This window comes from Pundamilia nyererei, unplaced genomic scaffold (genome assembly GCF_000239375.1).
Source record: "Pundamilia nyererei isolate P.nyererei 1_Seehausen unplaced genomic scaffold, PunNye1.0 scaffold00265, whole genome shotgun sequence".
NCBI lineage: Eukaryota > Metazoa > Chordata > Actinopteri > Cichliformes > Cichlidae > Pundamilia > Pundamilia nyererei.
In genome coordinates this window covers 460,072-479,613 of record NW_005187666.1, presented here as the reverse complement: position 1 = coordinate 479,613, position 19,542 = coordinate 460,072, and the positions used below count along the sequence as shown (strand labels likewise).

Below are 19,542 nucleotides of genomic sequence, written 5' to 3'. Positions count from 1 at the left end.
AGGTGTAAAGATTTGAAATCTTTTCTATCCATTATGTAAATCCATATATGTAAAACTTGCAGAAAACTTCTGGGGCAGCTGTGAGTGAGCAGGTGAAGCTGTATGGGGAGGTGCCAGCATATAAATAAATAAATAAATAAATAAATAAAATGCATTTATTTGCTTAGAGCTGCAAACAACCATAGCAGCTGCAGTGGTCCTTTTTAATGTGGCTTCCTTGGACTTTTAAGCCCAGATGATCCGACATACTGCAGTGAAACTATAATGAAAAAGTTTTTTTTGACAACCCTTAAATACCAGCTGCTTCGACCTTTTAAAATCCTCTCGCCACATTAATCACACTCTGCTTCGTCCTTTAAACCACGAAGCAGCACGTACAACTCGACGCTAAGAATACATACATGTTTCAGATATATTTTGATGTGTTCAAGGTACATGCATTCACGTGTAAACATAGACTCAGCCAGTTAGAGGCTTTGGATTCATGGTAGTCAGATAGTATAGGATACACACAGGCACAAACACTTGGGCAAACACACACACGCGAGCACACGCGCGCGAGCACACACACACACACACGCACCTGAGATGCCTTTATTATCGGGCCAGATTGTTCAACAATACTATAGCTTCAGTTTCCTTTCAAGTGTGAAACATACATATATGGTAGTAGTGTGCTATCGGTTAACGGCAGTAAGTCTTCTGGCAGTGCTGAATCAGACAGTGGTTTGAGCTCCAACCATGTTGTAGCTATCAGCTGTTTTCCATTCGTTTAGGATGAAGACTGAGAAGATGATCGAGTAACACAACGAGAAGATCAGAAGAAAATATAGATGAAGTCGGCATGTGCTGTATGTCTCTGATAAATACTGCATCTTCACGTACTAAACCTAATCGACAACAGTATTAGAATTCAGTGTTTATGCTCAAAAATCGAAAGTGTGGCGACTGGTATATGTGGAAGCACACGAGTAAAAGTCTCCAAGACTAAAACTACAAATATCTGAGTGTTCAACTTAAGAAAAAGAAAAAAAACTCTACGATCATGTTTAAAAAACTTCACAGGAAGTCACCGACTTAAGCAGCTATTGTTAAAATCATACAGAGTACTATGGTGTAGATAGCACATCTAATAACAATAGCAGTAATAATACTATCTAGCGCTCTGAATTGGGAATAGTAAATTACTGATGTTGCAGCCTGCTTAGTGTAATCAAACTAAAAACACTAAAATTAATCTCATGAGTCGAGTCTGCCAATTTTAATAGTGCTCTTCCTCTTGACAAATAGACAATGCCCTCAATTCCGCTTCTGCACACTAAATCTGGGCGCGCACGGCACAGAGAGAAATCTCCGAGAATAGTGATTAACCCCTGAAACCAAAGTCCTGGAAAATACTGGGGGGGGGGGTCCCAGTTCAGGAGCTGCCAGCCTTGAAGTTCAGATTCACCATATTTATCCTTCATGTATACCAAACGTGATAATTAACCGCTAAATGGTGCATTTGATTGCCCTCTCAGCTCAGAACGTCAGGAGGTATTGCATCACTGGAGGTAACTGGATTCAGTTGGTCATCAGTTAGTAAGAATTAAATTAAAAAGGGTTGATTAACTTCCTGTCTAAAATTCAGACGGCAGAAGATCTGAATGAATAAAATACTGATACAGACACATGAGTTTTTTTCTGAGTTTTCCAAGAAGCGGGGAAGTGTTTCATGAATATTTTCCACACTGGGCTTTGCCTCAGACTGAATCAAAGCTGTCACATTAAGGTCTCACATCTTTGACTCCATCAGTCATTATCTAGGCCAGCTGTACTTCCTGTCCCAGATTCAAAGCTAAACAAGGAGAAGTACCTGCAAAACAAAGCAAAATTGCAAGACCTGCATGAATTAACTGTTGTCTTAAAACAGGGCTTAAAGTATTTCTTTGTGTTTCACACTGTGCTGTATTCCATTACATTATTTTATGCTATTTCAGCACACTGATGTGATTTTATTTTATCCTCAAAGAAAAAGTAAAGTAGTTTAAATTGCTTTTTAAAGGTGCTATTTTTAGAAAAGTAGGAGTGTGAAGACGATGCAAAAGATTTAATTTGGATTTGGACCCGTTTTACCCATTCATTCACTGGCTGCTTGAAGGCAACTTTTTGGTGATAAACATGGAAATGTTAGACATTTCGAACTGATGAGAGGGACCTGAATGCACCATTAGTTTTGGTTTCTGTCACACTGAAAAGTGCATGTTTACCCCCCCCCCCCCACCCCCCATCCCCCCACCTTCAACATGAGGCAGCCCCTGAATGTGGACAGCCCCTCGTATCCGCTCAGAAACAGGAGTTACTTCCTGTGAGGTCAGTGCTGATGTCATCTGGAGGTGTGGACCTGGTGGTTGGGTGGCTGGGCGTAGAGGTACTTCCAGATGGCGTAGTAATGTATGGCCGCTCCCATAGCTACAAACATGTGCCAAATAGCGTGAGCGAATGGGACAATGCCGTCACTTTTGAAGAAGACTATCCCCAAACAGTAGCAGGCCCCGCCGACCAGCAGCTCACACAACCCGGACTGCTCCGGCTGAGAAGAGGCATTAAGTTTATTATTTTTAAACTGTTTAATGGGTCATTTTAAACCCAATCAAGCAGCAGAAAATATGAGTGGCCTCACCATTGAGAGGATGACCAGGGCAGGAAAAACTCCCATCACTGTGTAGCAGATCAACTCCATGAGCTTATACCTGCGACAGCAATGGGTTACTGAGCACGGGTGTTACTGAGCGTAAAGTTAGGCAATCTTAATAACAGCTTGGAAAAAGCTTAATCAATTTTAAAAGAAGTTTAAATATTTGACATACTAAGAAAATAAATATGTGAGCAGACCTCTCATGGAAGAAGAAGACGTAGGTGGTTCCAAAAGACGCCATGACCCAAACTAACCAGCGCATGTGACACGCCCAGGGACCCAGCTCTCGCAGGTTTAGCCTGTTGAAAAAATCAATCAATCAATCAAAAAAAAATACCATCTACACGTGCAGTTTTGAAAAAATATCTCTGTCCACATGTAAACGCTAAAAATAAAAGGGAGGGAAAGACTAAACAGGGTTTTGTACCCTTACAAAACCTTAAGTACTTCAGTAAAGTTTTTGTTTTGCTGGAAAAGCAGCTAATTTTGAAACGCCTTCAGCATTTCAAATGTTAATTATTAAAGACAGTATTTTGATTGGTATAGAATCACAACTTAGGAATGAACAAAATGCATATAGCGTACATAAATTAAAATTTTTCTAAAAAGTAAATTTATTCAAAACCGACGTTGGGATTTGGGTTGTGACAGCGTCTGTGTTGAATGTAGAGGTGCCCGAGTGAACTTCGAACGCCTCTGTCGTTCTAAATGGAGGGACAGTAATTGCTGTTTTACGTGTGTATACTTAGATATACACACGTAAAACTGCCGTAAAACTGCAGATAGTCAGAGTAACAGCAATGGTAGTTTGTCTATATCCACTATTTTAGAAATTAATGTCATGTAAACAATAAGGTGGCGCACAGCGTCACGTCAAAAAAGGCACATACCTTTGACAATGCATGACGAAATCTCATGGATTCATCTTCTAATTGCAGATCTTTTAAAATACAGCATGATGTTTATTTTTTAAACTATTATTCCAATCAGCTCATAAAACAGGATATGCTTTGGCTAACTTGTCACTGATAAGATCCTAAGTTTGCAGTGTTTTCAGCAGTTTTAATTTCGCTGACCAATAATTTTCACCACCAACCTTTTTTTTCTTATGGTAAATGGACTAGTTCTTATATAGCGCTTTTCTACTCTTCTGAGCACTCAAAGCGCTTTACACAACTTGTGCATTCACCCATTCACACAAGCACATTGTTCTTAGTGCTTTCTAAGTAGCATTCACACACTCATACTCCGATGGATGCATCGGAGAGCAATTTGGGGTTAGTATCTTGCCCAAGGATATTTGGCATGCAGACGAGGGGAAGCCAGGAATCGAACCACCAACCTTCCGATCAGTAGATGACCTGCTCTACCGCCTGAGCTACAGCCACCCTTATAAAAACAAGATAATAACTAAACAAAACAGAAACACAAAACAGGACAAAAACCAGGATAAAACGTATTGACACTTTTGCCTCCAAATAAAAATGAGATGAAAATGAAAATCTTCTGATGACATGAAATCCAATCAGAACTAATGGACGCTTTGTAAACCGCATAGAGCAGTTTTCACCGTTAACACCAATTTTAAGTCAGATTCACTTGCTTAAAAAGAAAAGAAGGGGGGGGGGGAGATAATAATAATGTCATCTTTTATTTACAGTCTATGTAACTTAATCATGACTGACAACAGGAGGGTGCATAGATTTTCTCACAACGGACCCAGACTGAGGATTAGTTTCTTGCAGTTAGCTCAACAAACACTCTCTGAGTGCCAGTTATTGGAAACACTATTTGCTATCTGTAATATGTGCTGGAGGTGGTGGTTGTTGGGGGTTCTGTGTTATGTCTGTTGCTGTTATGTTGATTTTAATCATCTTTTGTGTGTTTATTCATATTCAGAGCTCCTTGTACCACAAGTGTTGAAATGAGCTATATAAATAAAATTTGAATAATGTACTTACTTATATATACAGTTTACACACACCCACACACGCCTAGCAGGCTAGTTTGTTTACCAAGGGGCGTAGGAAGCAGCGATGAAGAAATAGATCACCATCCTGTCACACATGTGAAAACACTGCTCCACAGACCTGAAGAGGGAGCAGAAACAGCTCAGAAACGACTCAGTGACACTGTTTAGATATGAAACATCATTATTAAAAATGATATAAAATAATCCAATGCATCACAGATATTGTGCTACAATGTATATATGTGGGTGTGTGTATATAAGTATATACCGTAAGTGGCTCTTCTTCCAGGCCACAGTGTGGAAGAGGGTGGAGATGATGAAGAGTGAGCTGAGCCCCGCCCCATACACCCAGGCTGACAGCCGCTCCCATTGGTCCTCTGACTGGAAGTGCAACACTGAGCTTCCCAGCAGGCTGGGGATTATCCACAACTAAATGAATTCATAGCATAAATGAAACATGAGGCACAAAGAGGCAGGCAGGACTGACTGTAAACACGAGCATGATGCTGCTGATGTTATGTAATGATGATTTTTCTTATTTTCACTGGGTTTAATGATCACTTTCTGTGTGTGTGTGTGTGTGTGTGTGTGTGTGTGTGTGTGTGTGTGTGTGTGTGTGTGTGTGTGTGTGTACATTTACCGCATGCGTGGCACAATTGGCAGCATGCTCATATTCGGTGGGCTGGTATCTCTTGTTAGGAGGAACACGATTGTTCATATACCTGCAAATGATCACATTTATTAACAATTTTACTGTGCAATACTTAGCTGAAATTTATATAATAGTGTAATAACTAGGGTGGTAATGATGTGGTGATAATTCCAGTTAGTGACAACACAGTAAAATTTTGTTAACAGTTTGATAACCTGTGTGTATTAAAATGATAATTTCCCATTGCTCATCAATAGGCTATTGTATATTATCTTCTAATTATATGCATGAAGGTTAGTATTATGTGGTTATTATCTCCTTTTTCACACAGCAAGGTAGTTTGCTCCCAGTTATTACTCTTTTTAAATTCCACTGGCCTTCTGGGACCTGTCCAGTCTGGATTTAAAGCCAGGTATTAAAGTTATAGCTTTGAAACAATTTAATTCCCATCTTAAACACAGAGCCTTCCTTTCCTGTCTCCTGAGTTCACTCCTATTTTTTACGGAGTCCCCCAAGTGTCTGTTTTGGGTTCACTTTTCCTGGCTCTATAACTCCTCTTCTTGAATCCTTAATGGAAATCAAGAGCCAATTCATTCATTCTTAGTTCCTATAAATTGGGAGGTTCTTTTTCTCTTCCTTATAAACTGTGTCCCCTCTCTCTCTGTGTTAAGTCTCATGTGAAGAATCTGGATCCTGAGCTACGTTTTAACAAACAAATTGTCATCTGTTGTCAAAACAGAGCTTTATCGTCAAATATTTCAAATATTTTCTATTTAATCCTTACACAGAAAAAGTAATTCGAGCCTGTTGCCTGTTGTTATAATTTGCTGTATTGTGGTCTCCTTTAGAAGTTTCTATCTTGCCTCCAGTTACTTCAAAATGCTGCATCTAGACTTAACTGGTGCTAAGAAATTAGATCATATCATTCCCATAATGGCTTCACTACATTTTGTCCCTTTCCATTTAAGAATTAAATTCAAGATGTATAAATAGTTTTTAAAGCTCTCACTGGTCAGGCACTCACCTATATGATTTCTCTTATTCACCTTCACACAATCCCTCTTTTCTTAGATATAGTGACAAGCTCTGACTTCGTGTTCTCTGTTCTGGGCTCAAACAGATGGAAGGACTTTCTCAGTTGCATCCATCATCGTGGAACCAGCTTCCTGTGTTCATTGCAAGTGCTCCAATTATTGCCGTCTTTAAATCTGAAAACCTAGCTGTATTTCATGGTATTCTTGGGTTCATAATCTGAAACTGGTGGTGGTTATTTTGTATTGCGGGCACATTTAAATTTGTGATCTTGTACTATTATTTTTGAAGTTTTTATTGTTTTGTGCAGCTCTTTGGACAGTTTTTTTAACTGTGCGTTACAAATTTTTGATTATTACACCACTATTATCATGTTATTACTGAGCTGTACTATAAAGTGCTACCTTTCTTTTTATTACAGGCAGCAGCATTTATGCAAATGACACATTTCACATTTGCTCACATTTAAATGCTTCATCATCTTAACATCTACACTTAAAAATACATACAAACTGGGTCGCTCATTAACCGAAGCCAAAGGTCTCCATCATACAAATGGATCTGTTCAGACTTAGTGGTCATTTATGCAAATATGCAAAATTTGAATTTTAAGCAATATTGCTGTTTTGTAATTATTTACTCATTAACTTTATTCTTTCCTTTATAAGTAAATATAACAGAAACAGTACATGTAATTTGGCATTAAAAAAATTTCACACACACACTCCAAAAAATTCTCAGTCTGAATTATGGCAATATTTAATGAAATATGTATTCTATAGAAATGGGTATTTCAGTTTAAGCTGTTAGGTGTTGTTTTGAAATATACCTCGGATGTTACTGGGGTTTATGGAGCACATGTTGCTTGCTTAAAGGTCAGTTTAAAAAAATAAAATAAAATTGGACTCTTTGCATAATCCATATTTCAATATGTTCCTTTTTTCCTTACACTTAACTCATCCTTTGACTGAAACAAGCTGTTCTCGCTTTACGCCAACTGTTTTCTAATTGACTGCTCCTCACAAGGTTTGAACAACAGGTGGGCGGGGCTTTGAGTCTAACAGCCAAGCCTGGGAGTGCGTCAGGATGATCAAATTAGGTTATCTACTCTCACTGACATGATACAGAATCAAGGGTAAAAAAAGTCAGTCTGAAGCCTGAGCTATTGGCCAACATTTGTTGTACATACACTAATGTAATTATTTGAGGCTTTGTCCATGTTTGTAATGAGCATCTGGCATTGCAACAGAATTTATATAACAAGAGTAATGGGTCCACTTTAATAGGACTTTGTAGAATTAAGCTGCAGACCACATTTACTGTGTATGATATTTAAACCCACTTGTATCTCAATGCTAACAATCCACCCCACCCTCTTGTTTCGCTTAGCAACGCTACTACATGCTTCAACTTGTTGCCATGACTGCCGTTGCCTGGCAACAGTGGGTAACCACAGAGCGACTGAAGCAGAGGTTTGATCTCTTTCAGAAACGGCTCACACATACAGCCATGCCCACATTTTCTCACATACACACGCACACTCCGATCTGTTCGTTTGATTGCGAACACTCAGTACAGAAACTCAAACAGTTCAGGAGGTAGCACCCTGACAGTGATGTCACTGTTGTCATGGAAACCACAGGCAGGGATTGTCCTCCCCTCTTCCCTACAACAGAAAACTCCTCGCTGCTTTCATCTTTCTTTCTTCGCCTCTCTTTCCTCCTCCCTCTCCCGTTCCCCCACCATGGCTCCTCTCTGCTTCCCAATGATGAAATTAACATGCAGGGAAGGCAAATGACGTCTTTGCAGACACACAAAATGTAAGCATGTGCACATCCACATGTTGTAAGTCGTAAGACATGAAAAAGAAGGAAAGGGAATACCGCTCAGATCCTCAAAGAATCCATTTGTTTTTATGAAATGCCCCCAACAGCTAATTATGCTGTCTATCTGAGGAGCTGTGCATGCATGCGGCTGCAGAAACAATACTTCTAAATAATCTAAAAAGAGGAATATCACAGCTGTGGGTATATGCGTGGTTGTTGTCAAAATGCTGATAAGACATTCATGATCCTTCATGAACATATATACACAAGGAGAACTAAAGAAAGATGATGTAAAAAGGATGGCAGCACCTTTCACTTCCCTTTCTCCTCCATTTGCTGCTTTGTTTTTCAGAGTGACACTCATTAGGAGCTATTAATACTAACCGGCCCAGCCCAGAAACACCGTCTTGTCCCAAATAAAAGACTTCCCCACCCTGTATCCAACACTGGCCTCACACTGTCTGGCTTACTCTCTGTAGTGCGCACACATACAAGTGTGTGTCAGTGCCAGGCCCAGCAGGCCTGGTCAGGTCATTAATGACTTTATCAAGCTGGCTGATAATTAGCAGGCCAGAGGCCAGGCAGAGGGACACACTCATGGGGCAGAGCAGAGCTGTGGAAACCCCGTGACATCTCTGCGTCTCTGTGGTCTAAATGAACCGTGAAGACCTCGGTCCAGTTAACACAGGACATGAATTAACACTGCTTTACTTCATGGGTCTTTGTGCTATCATGTATATCTATAATAAAGTTAACATCCACACACTGCTGAAAACAGTTGCCATATAACTGTTTTTCTTTGTTATAGCACTGTAAATCAAACAGGTCTTGGATTAAATTAGACAGTATATAGATTAAAGAACCACAATGGTGATTAAAATCTGATCATTTAAGCTATATATCCTAGTAAACCTAACTGCAAAAAGCTGGGAAAATCTGATCTATCAGCTATTTCAAAACTTTTGAGATTACCCCCCGTCTTGTCACGCTAATACATCCAAAGGCCAAAAACATTTCTTTTTTAGACTGATACACAACATAGAGAAGCTGCAGTTAGTCACAGCTGTGAAGATAAACCACTGGAAATTTCATTCTGTTTTTTTTTTGTTAAGGCTCCTCTGACGTCTTGATTGAATCATTTAATCGTTTTGGTGTTTTCTTAGAAAAAGCCAGCCCGGGTCCTGTGGCAGGAAGTTGTGACGGGTACATGTTCGACAGCGCTTGAATGAATAAATGAATCTAGAAATGTTACATAACAAAAGTAACCACCACATGCTTCCTTAAAGTGCCCTGCATTGTGAAGCAGCTAAAAATATATTTAGCTGTGATGTACTCATAAAAGACAACTGACATCATATCTGATTAAAAGAAGCAGCATGATAATTTTGCCTCAGCCCATAATGTGGCACACATGACTTCATGTGTGAGCTGTGGGAATTACAGTCTCTGCTCGCGAGATGGAACAAATACTACTCCCACAATTGCCTCAGTTGGCCTATTTTTTGAAGCAAATAATAATAATAATAATAAAGTATCTCTCTATATATACCTATGACTCTATTTTGGAAGCATTTTTTTTTTAACATCAATTCAGTTTGGTTGGGTTTGGAGCTAAAAACAAGACCACTAAACATATAACTCAGAGTGTGGAAGTTGTAATGGACAGCGAACAGAACAGATGATCAGCTGATTCATAGCATAAAAGCAGTCAGCAGATTAGCAGAGCATGAGCTGAGAATGAAAATAATTCTGAGTTGCAACATTGGTCTACTTCGTTTGTCCTCGGGACAGCCTCACCCTAGATCCAGTTGGCTTCTGTGTGCCAGATATTAAATAAAGTTGAAAAGGCTGAGGAAGAGGAGGGGGTGGCCTTTCCTCTGTGTCACAAAGATCACAGGGAAAGAGGAAAAAGGAAGAAGTAGCAAGATGAAGAGGAGGGGGAAGTTGCAGGTTGTGTGTTTGCTTAAAATAAAATAAGAAATAAAAGAAATCCTGAGCTTGAATATAGAAATTTGAAAAAGATACATCACTAATTATGAGACATGCAGAAAATACATATGAGTTATTTACAGCTGGTTCCCAATGAGCATCCTGGACCTCATCATCATCATCACTACCAAAAAGCAGCCTTTCTGTTCATCTCCAGTCTCTAACCGTATATTGAATGAGCTCACCCACCTTACAAGATTCATTTACAGAGGAAATAGGCAACAGTTGACGGCAGACAGACAGTGTGGCCAAAGCCTGAATCCCCCCTGTGAGTGATGGGCGAGTTGGCCGCCGATAATTGATTAGTTCAGCGTTCAGATCTGCAGCGAGGAGGTTTAATGGAAGGTAACGAGCACGTCGCCTTTTCACCGTCGTCGTCTTATCCACATCTCAAGCAGCACTGGGAGACGCATGCATCCCGACCCAGCCGCCTCCAGAGGGTCCAGTCCGGAAGTGTGGGCGTCAGTGGGGGGACGAGGGGATGAGTCTCAGTCGGTGCTGATGCTTTCTCGCTCTTTCTCTCTCTCTGTCTTTCTCTCTCTCTCCCCGCCGGTTCACCTCATCACGACTCGGTGAGGGGGGCTGTTCTTCATCACTGAAGGCTGCCACATCATTCTGTGATGAGGGGCTGATTCAGAGGCAAGTCGTGCCTGCAGTTCCTGCTTTGGTCTCTAGGTGGAGGCGCAGGCGCGCTCTCAGGGACTGGTATTATGTAATAAGGCGACGACGTTAACGCATCTAATTATCGAGTCAGAGAAGGATTATTTAAAGCGACACTCAGCTACGGCTCCTAGTCTGCGCGGCGTTTTACCAGGTATGAACAATATAACCCCGTGACGTCACTGTGATGTCATCTGGCTGTGTCTTCAGTCTTCCTTGAGACACATAGAGACTTTTGCTGCTAATATGTGGACTGTCGCTTTTTAATAAAGAACCAGATATCTTGAATATACAAGATTTTAATTACTGAATCTGAATGTAATTATAAAAACATCTCATTTATGTAATTTTCTGTTTCTGCGGGGGAATTAATGAGATATGCTACAGGAACCAAGTGGGGCAGAAATAGCTCCTCACACTGACACGTTTTTCAGTTATCTATTTATTTACTGGCAGCCCCTTACATACATTACAGGTCAGAATATCTCCCCCTTTGATGCTTCAGTCTTGACTATTTTATCATTTCAAACCTGACCTTGGCAGGTCGCTTGAACTTAGGAAGAGGCAGGAGGTCTGATAGCTGATAGGTGTCCTCTGTTTTTGGCTTTTTTTTTTTTTTACTCAGAGGGATACTTTTTGCTCCACCTGATCTATTGGAAAACTATTAATTATAAATATATATTGTATGGTTAATTGCTAAATATTCACTGCTGACACCTGGGAGTTTCATGTCACAGTTAATTTAAAAAAAATTAAGAGTTTGAGCACTATAGAGGAAGATAAAAAAGTATTTGATTAGATTTTTTTTTAAACATCAACAAGACCAAAACACACTTGCAAGTTTGTGCAGCAGGATGTTTTCCCATCAATCGATGAGCAGCTACAACGGCAACAGCTTAGACAGTATTGTACCTGTATTAACAATCTAATAGCATCGATCTATCACGTGAGACACTGCAGTGGATGAGGAGATGTGCATTTGGCTGAAAACCCATCAGTGCTTTTAAAGAACCGGAACTGAATACATGAGTATGTGGAGTTATGTTGATCCTGTGTCTCACATACAAATGTTCATTACTCTTAGGCAGTGGGGTTTGAAAGTAGTAGGGATGGGTAAACTCAACATTACAGATGTAATAATCCCACGTTTCTGTCCACCTGATTCGACCTACAGTTTACAGGCACGACAGCAGCAACAGGAATTCTTGCTGTTCGCTTTAACTGAAAGACTCGGTGAGATAAGACATTTGGTCTGAAGAGGTTAACGAATTGATTGCTTTAATGAAACGTGAGTATAGCAGGGCATCGCCAAACTGTCTGATATATAACACCAAGAAGTTGTAAAATTGCTGTTTTGTACTCATGGCGGGTTTTTCAAACTTGTGTTCGTTAATTTTAAGCATTATGTTATCTAACCAGTACGTTTTAGGATGTAAATTTTATAAAAATGGAATAATATATTACATTACAACATTGTTTTTATACAAAATATTAGCTTTTCCCCAGGTTAGAAAAAAATAATCTCATCTGCGTCACACGAGACAGCAACTTTTCTCAGTTAAAACTGTAAGTGTTCGAACTTTGAACTTAAGTTGTCCATCTGTACAGACAAATAAACAATGAGCTGAAAGGTTCAAAGTCCTTAATCCAGATTTAAACAGACGTAAACACACACACACACACACACACACACGAACCAGATTCTACTGAGCACTTTAACAGTAATCTTTTATTAAATGCATATTATGACCAGCATAAGCGTTTAACAATTATTGCAGCATTTCATTCTGATTAATAGAAAATGCCTGCTTTAAGCAGTCAGCTCAGGCTGAGCTCTAATCTAAGTCATTAAGTACCGTTTGCAGACATGTGGTCAGTCCCTCTGTATACAGCACTGAATGTAACAAGCTCAGCATAAAGCTTCAGAGAGATCGCAAACACTGTTTGAACTGAAGTCTGCTCGTTGAACCTGCATATATAAAAAATATACCTGATTAAAATAAGGCCAAGAAGCTTTGGGTAATAAGGCAGCAGTTTTTCTCCATAACTCCGGGAGCAACTTTGGTCGGAGAAATGTAAACTTCAGTTTAGACTATCTTCAAGTCCTTCATGGCAGACTCCAGAGACTGAAAAGACATTGACAGACATGTGAAATCACTGTGGTAGTTAATACCTGGCAATCCTGCATGTCTGTGTCTGTCTGTGTGTTACCTTGACATCCCAAATGCCCATTCCTCCATCCATACCAGTGGTGCAGAATTTGGTGCACTGGTTTCTTCCTCCTTCCAGCACAGAGATTTGGCTGAAATATTGTTTGAGACGTGAGAAAGCCAAGTAGTAACATATCATTTGTTTTAGGGTTTTCATAGCTGTATTTAAAAAAAATATCACTTTAACCAAATCCCCTCTCATACCCAACCACACATCACCACTCGGTTTTTGGGGGTTTTAATTTTCATGGATACGAAGCATTTGTTTTCTCCTGACCTGATGCTGTTCTTGTGGAGAGTGTTCAGGTCCTTGTCGGTGTTCTGGGTCTCCGAGGCTCGACGGTCCAGGTTCTGAAAACGCTCCCTGGCGCTGATGCCCTTTTGGGCCGCCTGCTTAGGAACATCCAGTTTGCCACCAAATGTCAAGCTGCCTTTGGCACCGTCATACACAAACAGCACCGGGTAACAATCATGGCCCTAGAGGAAAAGACATACAAAAGGAGATATTACAATATCAGGTTGGAAATATGAGAGACTAGACTCTTGTTTGTTATTCTGGATGCTAGAATAGATACAGCCAGAAAGCGCTATTTATTCATTTATTTACATTATTTATATGGAGACACTGGGCCAGAAAAGTTTGGGATATAAAATTATAAAATTACTTTAAATTAAATTAAAGGAACTGTTGTGTGTGCTGAATAAATGAATACTCACAGCTGCTACCAAGCTGTTCTCAGTAATGAAGGTGACACACAGCAGAGGAAGTGTCTCCGAGCTGAGACTGGTCAACCTGTGGAAGTTGTAGCAAAAAGTCAGAGTGGAGCACACAAAGCAATGTAAACACACAACACGCCCAGCTACACTGCTCTGCCTTCACTTACGTGCCGTTCTTGCCGCCCTCGGACACACAAAGAGTTGAGTCATGGGAGGTCCAGGCCAGGCGGTTGCCAGAGTGCGAGAAGCACACGCTGTGCACCCAGCCGCCGCTTGCTCCTGAAGTCTGAGCTGCTGCTGGAGACCCTCCGGACTCAAAGAGCAACTCCCCAAAGGGCATCTTGCTACCCCAGGGAGTGGGCCCAGGCTTCTCCTCCACCTCCTTTATGTAGGCTGAAAACACTCTGTGAGAGTGAGGGTGGAGATATATTGTTATTTTGAAACCCACATGCCATATATCATGGACTGTATGAGGACTTTCCTTTTTTATATATCTAGGAGTAGCGTCAGTGTTGGGCTGTATACGAAGCTTTAATTTTAATAAAGCTGAAAGCTAAGCCTGTCTGTGACATACCTGCATTTGAAATCGCAGGATCCAGCAGCCAGAAGGGCGTTGTTGGGGTGCCAGTCCAAACTCAGGATTGTAGAGCGGATCGGCTTCTTAATGTGCTTACACACCCACCTGCAGATAACAAGAGATGGTTGCTAAACTCTCTCCAAGGACGCTTCTTAGTATTCAAATAAAGCTTTCTGCATATATTAGTGAATTCGCTCACCAGTCGTTTTCCTGCTCAAAATAGCAGACGGAGATGAGACGAGAGCCGCTGCCAACAGCAAATTTGTTCTCTTTGGGTGACCATTTCACACAGCGAGCGGCACGGTTGATCCTGAGGATGACCAGGGTGGGCTTCCATGTTCCCTCTTTCAGGGTCCACACGTAGGCGTTACGGTCCGCTCCACAGGTAACTATGCGGTTACTTTCCGGAGCCCAATCGATACCTGCGAGATTTTTTTTTTAAAAACTCTCAGGAACACATTTCCACTCACTTCTCTATATTACATCAAATAGGCAGAAAAGGAAGAAGAGCTCTGCTATTATCAACGTCTCAAATGTATCCAAAATAAATAATTGACTAAAAATCTATAGAGTCTTTTTTCTTTATCTTCAAAGAGATAAAAGTAACTGTGCAGTGACTGGGATCTACTTTGATGTCTTTATACTTACTGGCAATCTACATAGCCAGCAGCGGATTAGAGTAGTTTAAGACAATGACAGGAAATTGTGAAACCAGTGAAGTCTCAGTAGAAGGAGCATACACTACAACAAAAGTATTGAGCCGCACCTTTCATATAACTCACTTACTTAGTTTGTGTTAAAGCTTAAAGTAATCCATTATTATGGGCATGGGCACTTTGATAGGGGCAGGTGTTAGCTGGTAGCTATGTGCTAGCTGTCACCTCTGCTAATCTAAGTCGCCCCTGGTGGAGTGTGAAGGTACTGCAGGTGGGCTGCAGTTACACCAGAAATTCACGTAAAAATTACTCACAAGTATGTACATTTATATATATTTATCTGCTCTTGTTTTGAAGTTTGTGTCCCAGTAGCAGGTGGGTCACACATTAGCCTAAATGCTTTCTATATGACTGGGTAGCATTAGCGATTTATAGACAACAGCCTGTGTTCTTTGTGTTTTTTGAATAAAATTTTCAAGGAAGTACATCACTTCCTCTTGTATTTTGATTAGACTAAAGATTAAAGATTGTGGTATTTCCTGGTTTTTAAGGAGGCCGCAGCACTCTTGACTTTGGGAATGGCTGATCTGATGCTTGACATTAAGCAATATGAGCATTAATAATCACATAGAGGTGGGGAAATGTTCCTACAGCTTGATTTATTTTGTACCACTGGATAAGGCAACCACAGATTTAGCAATACTGAAAAGCTGGATGGCCATTTCCTTGATATCGATTTAGGCAGATCCCAAAAAATGATGGAAACTTGTGCTCGATGTCACAGAAAAACCTAAAGTATTCTACAAAATCTTGTATTTTCACTTTCAGAATTGGTGAACTTGAGTAGTGGCTCTGAGGTTTAGGGGTTAACACGTTCGTCTTACATGCAAACCAAACTTCAGTTGGTCTCAAGCCAGTGCTGCTTCCAAGACCAAACAAACATGCGGATCCGACCCTTTGGGAAACAAGGCAATGTCAGAAAGTCCCTAACTAGTTTTAGTGTTGCTGTGTCTCACCTGTCACCTGCCCATTGTGTTCCTTTAGCTCATGGATTTTGGTCCACTTGGTCCCATCTTTCTTATAGATGTGGACCTCGTGGTTGTTGGGACACAGGGCAATCTCTGTGGCGGAAACAAAGAAGTTTGTGTTTCAAACCATATCAGCACAGATGGTCAACCGTACGAACACAATATTCATCATGGACAAAGTACAGCGTGACTGACACGAGAAGCTTTACAGCGGGCTGCTCAGTGGGGAGTAACACAGAAGAGCTGAGTGGGCACATGAGAAGAGAGAAAAAAAACAAAAAAACACTGTATGTATGAGCCTGGAGGCAGCACACAGACACACAGCATCTTTAAATAGAAGGCGCACAAGACCTGCGATCTTTGTTTTTTGTAACGTTGTAGCAAAGGCTGCATGTTTTAGTCAGCAGATGAGTCAGTGAAGCAGTGTTTGTCCTAGAACAGCAGTGTGGCTTACTTCGGTGTGCTTTTTTTTTTTTTCACAGAATGACTAAACTGTTCATTTTGCAAACCTGAGTGAAACTCGAACAGCGTGGTTAAAGCGTCTCTTACATCCGCTTTGCCCAGAAACCAAAGTACTGATGAAAAACATCCATATAAGGCTCTGGTTTCCTCCAGCTAACGGAGAGTAAGAACCACTCAGAGAGGCCTACAGACGCCGCCGCCACTGTTACAGGAAACAGGAAATACCTTCTCCCACCTGGGAGCCAGTCGCAAACCTTGGGCTATTACACCATCTGTCACAGACTGTAGTCAGAGCAATATGCACCCATGATGTTGTGCTCAGCTCAAAGATGAGACCACTGGAAGTCACTGAAGAGCAAAAGAGTGACCAATCAGAGAGGGCGGGCAGACTTACGGGATCGATCTTTGTTCCAGGCATGGCAGCTAATTGGTTCCAGCAGGAAGCTGTGGTACGCCATGACCAATCAGATGTTAGAAGGAGATCAGGAAGTAGTAGGAGAGGAACCAGAGGCTGGTGGGCTGTCAAGTCTTTAAAAAAAAAACAGAAGTTGCATTTCATGTTGAAAGCAGGAAGTGTTGAAGTACACGAAGAAATGTAAAAGTCTTTTTATTGAATGAAACCGTGAAATGATCCAAAGTGTTTGATACGTAATGAACTGACTTAAACTCCGTTTGTGGGTGAAACACGCTAAACTTATCTCACTCAGAGCGTGTTAATGAAATCCAGACTTTCAGAGGAATGACAGAAACTATGCAGGTCCAAGGTAACGGACATCCCCACAAAAAAAGAGAAAAAGACACTCAACCATTGGAGGAAGAAACCAGGGGAAAAAAAAATCAAATTTCTCTCATTTCTATCAGATACTTTACAAACACTAAAACACAAATGTGTGGGAAGCACGATTGCCTGTAGCACGCTTTGGATATTTCTTTGCAGAAAATGCATTATACTCAAATATGTGTGTGTGGGTGGGTGGGTGTGTGAGTGAGTGAGTGCCTAACCACACTCAGTCAACTGTTAAATATTTTCTAGGCTACTTACCCCCGAGGGCAGGACAGAGATGAATGGGTGAGCTGAAGAGATGGGAGAGAGTTTTAAAAAAAAAGAGCAGAGAAAGCAGAGGAAAGTAGCGGATCAAATAAAGTGGAGGGTGTTCAGCTCGCGGACTCTGGCCAGTCAACGCGAACGCCAACGACAGAGTGAGTGCAGGAAGAGAGAGAAGCTGAGCTGAAGAGAGAGAGGGGAGGAGAGGTCAGAGGGGGAAGTGGAGGAGGGTACAGTGAAGCTCAGAGAGGGGAGACAGGCAGGAAGTTTCTGCAGGTTTTTCAGTTCTGAGGGTGGAAATAAAGAAATCATGGGCGTGGCGTGAGAAATGTGAGAGAAGGGGGACCAAAACTGTACTTTTTCTTTAATTGAACTTTAACATTATTAAACAGGAACAGAAAAAAAGTGTTAAAAGTAGTAAAAGAGGGAGGGGCATAAACACAATACAATGTTATGCACAAAGGAGGAGGCTGAATCTGAGGGGGGGAAGCAAAAAAAAAAAGGAAAAGAAAAGCATGAAAGACACGGAAAAGAAGGGGGAGGGGCGTACGGGGCTGTCTGCATAAAGAAAAAGGAGGAAGTGAAAGAAGAGGGAGGAATCTGCAGGGAGGAGAGGGTGGCATCAGGAGGAGAAAGGGGTTGGCTCTACACTGGATTTGCTATTATTTGTCTACCAGTTACATTATGTGTCCTGTTCTTCATTTATCTTCTTGTTATGATTGCACGCCAACTAGTTTTACCCCGTTGCATCACTGCAGTGCAACCTCAAACATTTAGCTATGAAAACAAGTTAATTTGCTTTTTATTGCACAATCACTTGCAAACAGTGTGTGTGGAAACCACTGGAGCTCTTGTTGTTGCGTTTATAGATCTGAAATCTTTTTTTACTGTAAGTCCAGTCAATGTTTCTTTGAACACTGACTGGACTACTACTTCGTCTATTCATTAGACTTTAACTGCTATGTCAAAGCGTTTCTTTCAAGCTTTTAAAGAAGCACGTTGCCTTAATCACTTTTTTCTTGGCAGCAGCAGATTTTCCTTACTCCTCATAATTTCCATTTGGGATTAAAAGGAAAAGCATAAAACTGGCAGTCAGTGAGAGCCTTGAAGCTAAGGTTAAGACTGAGTTTCATGCCGTGCTGCTTACTTGTTTTATACGGGTGAGCTGCTCTGTTCACAGGTACTTTTGTTTCCAATTTGGAGTTAATGAACTTCAAATGGGCCTAAATCTCACACACACTCATAAGACACTTCATTTAATTTCCCAACCTTTATTGGAAGACAGTGTATTATTTTTCTTTTTAATTTTGGGACTTTAATGACTTCAAATACTGCCAAAATACTGTCAACTCGTTTAACAAATTGCTTGTACAATTACAGTTAGACTGATTATGTGTGAGTATGTGTGGAAAGTAAAAAGGATATTTTAAAGATCCACAGTGGTAGTAGTTTCACCTAACGAGTGAAACACCCATTCACATGATCTTGGAAGGAGACACAAATTCCTTGTTAACACCAAGCACATCATATTTGGCACAGACCTCTATATTATCAGTGTGACTCACATGTAACTGAATGGTTTACAATTTAAATTGTCAGAAGGCTCAAATATGTCCATTTTCTGGAAATTATTTCATGGTTGAGACTTTCAAGGGTTTCAAAAAAACAAAACGCGTTGACCCCTTGCGAATGAGGAAGCAGGTGAAGCCTTCTTTAACCTCCTAAGACCTGAACTCTTTCATGGCATGCATTTTTAATTTCTCTTTGCTATTTGGACTGATTGGGACCTGATAAATGTAAAAACAAAGAATTATCTTTTTACCTGATTTTACTCTAGAAGGTCCTGATATCCACATGTGACGACATTAGTTTTAAATTTCAATAGAAGAGTGGGAGTATAATGTCCTCGTAAGCAATGTTCCCTCTAAGCTGCGCGCGTGCGCAATTGCGCACTGCTGGCACGGTCTCTGCGCAGAAAAATCTGCGTTGCGCACAAAAAAAAATCTAGCCTGAATTGAAATTAAAATTAAAACTTTAAC

General features: G+C 40.7%; 2 protein-coding genes across 2 annotated transcripts; both read right to left on the bottom strand.

Moving 5' to 3' along the window:
* Positions 1–2,280: 2,280 nt before the first annotated feature.
* LOC102196325 (monocyte to macrophage differentiation factor 2-like) lies at positions 2,281–10,791 on the bottom strand. Its single transcript, XM_005750198.1, has 7 exons — positions 10,338–10,791; positions 5,290–5,371; positions 4,918–5,078; positions 4,693–4,767; positions 2,875–2,976; positions 2,663–2,732; positions 2,281–2,572 (listed from the first exon to the last, which is right to left on the bottom strand). The coding sequence occupies exons 1-7, from the start codon at positions 10,349–10,351 to the stop codon at positions 2,366–2,368; spliced, it is 711 nt and encodes a 236-aa protein (XP_005750255.1). The 5' UTR covers positions 10,352–10,791; the 3' UTR covers positions 2,281–2,365.
* A 1,718-nt stretch (positions 10,792–12,509) lies between these two features.
* On the bottom strand, positions 12,510–17,732 carry arpc1b (actin related protein 2/3 complex, subunit 1B). The gene is made up of 10 exons (XM_005750197.1): positions 17,501–17,732; positions 16,853–16,986; positions 15,985–16,089; positions 14,512–14,734; positions 14,310–14,417; positions 13,903–14,139; positions 13,736–13,811; positions 13,296–13,495; positions 13,020–13,110; positions 12,510–12,934 (listed from the first exon to the last, which is right to left on the bottom strand). Exons 2-10 carry the CDS (start codon positions 16,914–16,916, stop codon positions 12,896–12,898), a joined length of 1,143 nt encoding a protein of 380 aa, XP_005750254.1. The 5' UTR covers positions 16,917–16,986; positions 17,501–17,732; the 3' UTR covers positions 12,510–12,895.
* Between the last annotated feature and the right edge of the window lie 1,810 nt (positions 17,733–19,542).

Excerpts from the sequence above, each read along its gene's own strand:
- arpc1b (XM_005750197.1), bottom strand. The coding sequence starts at position 16,916 with ATGGCGTACCACAGCTTCCTGCTGGAACCAATTAGCTGCCATGCCTGG. Across the intron at positions 16,090-16,852 it reads CTGGAACAAAGATCGATCCC|AGATTGCCCTGTGTCCCAAC; the intron begins GTAAGTCTGCCC and ends TTTCCGCCACAG. Across the intron at positions 12,935-13,019 it reads TGGGCATTTGGGATGTCAAG|TCTCTGGAGTCTGCCATGAA; the intron begins GTAACACACAGA and ends ATGTCTTTTCAG.
- LOC102196325 (XM_005750198.1), bottom strand. Across the intron at positions 2,733-2,874 it reads GTCTTCTTCTTCCATGAGAG|GTATAAGCTCATGGAGTTGA; the intron begins GTCTGCTCACAT and ends TTGCTGTCGCAG. Across the intron at positions 2,573-2,662 it reads CCCTGGTCATCCTCTCAATG|CCGGAGCAGTCCGGGTTGTG; the intron begins GTGAGGCCACTC and ends GCCTCTTCTCAG.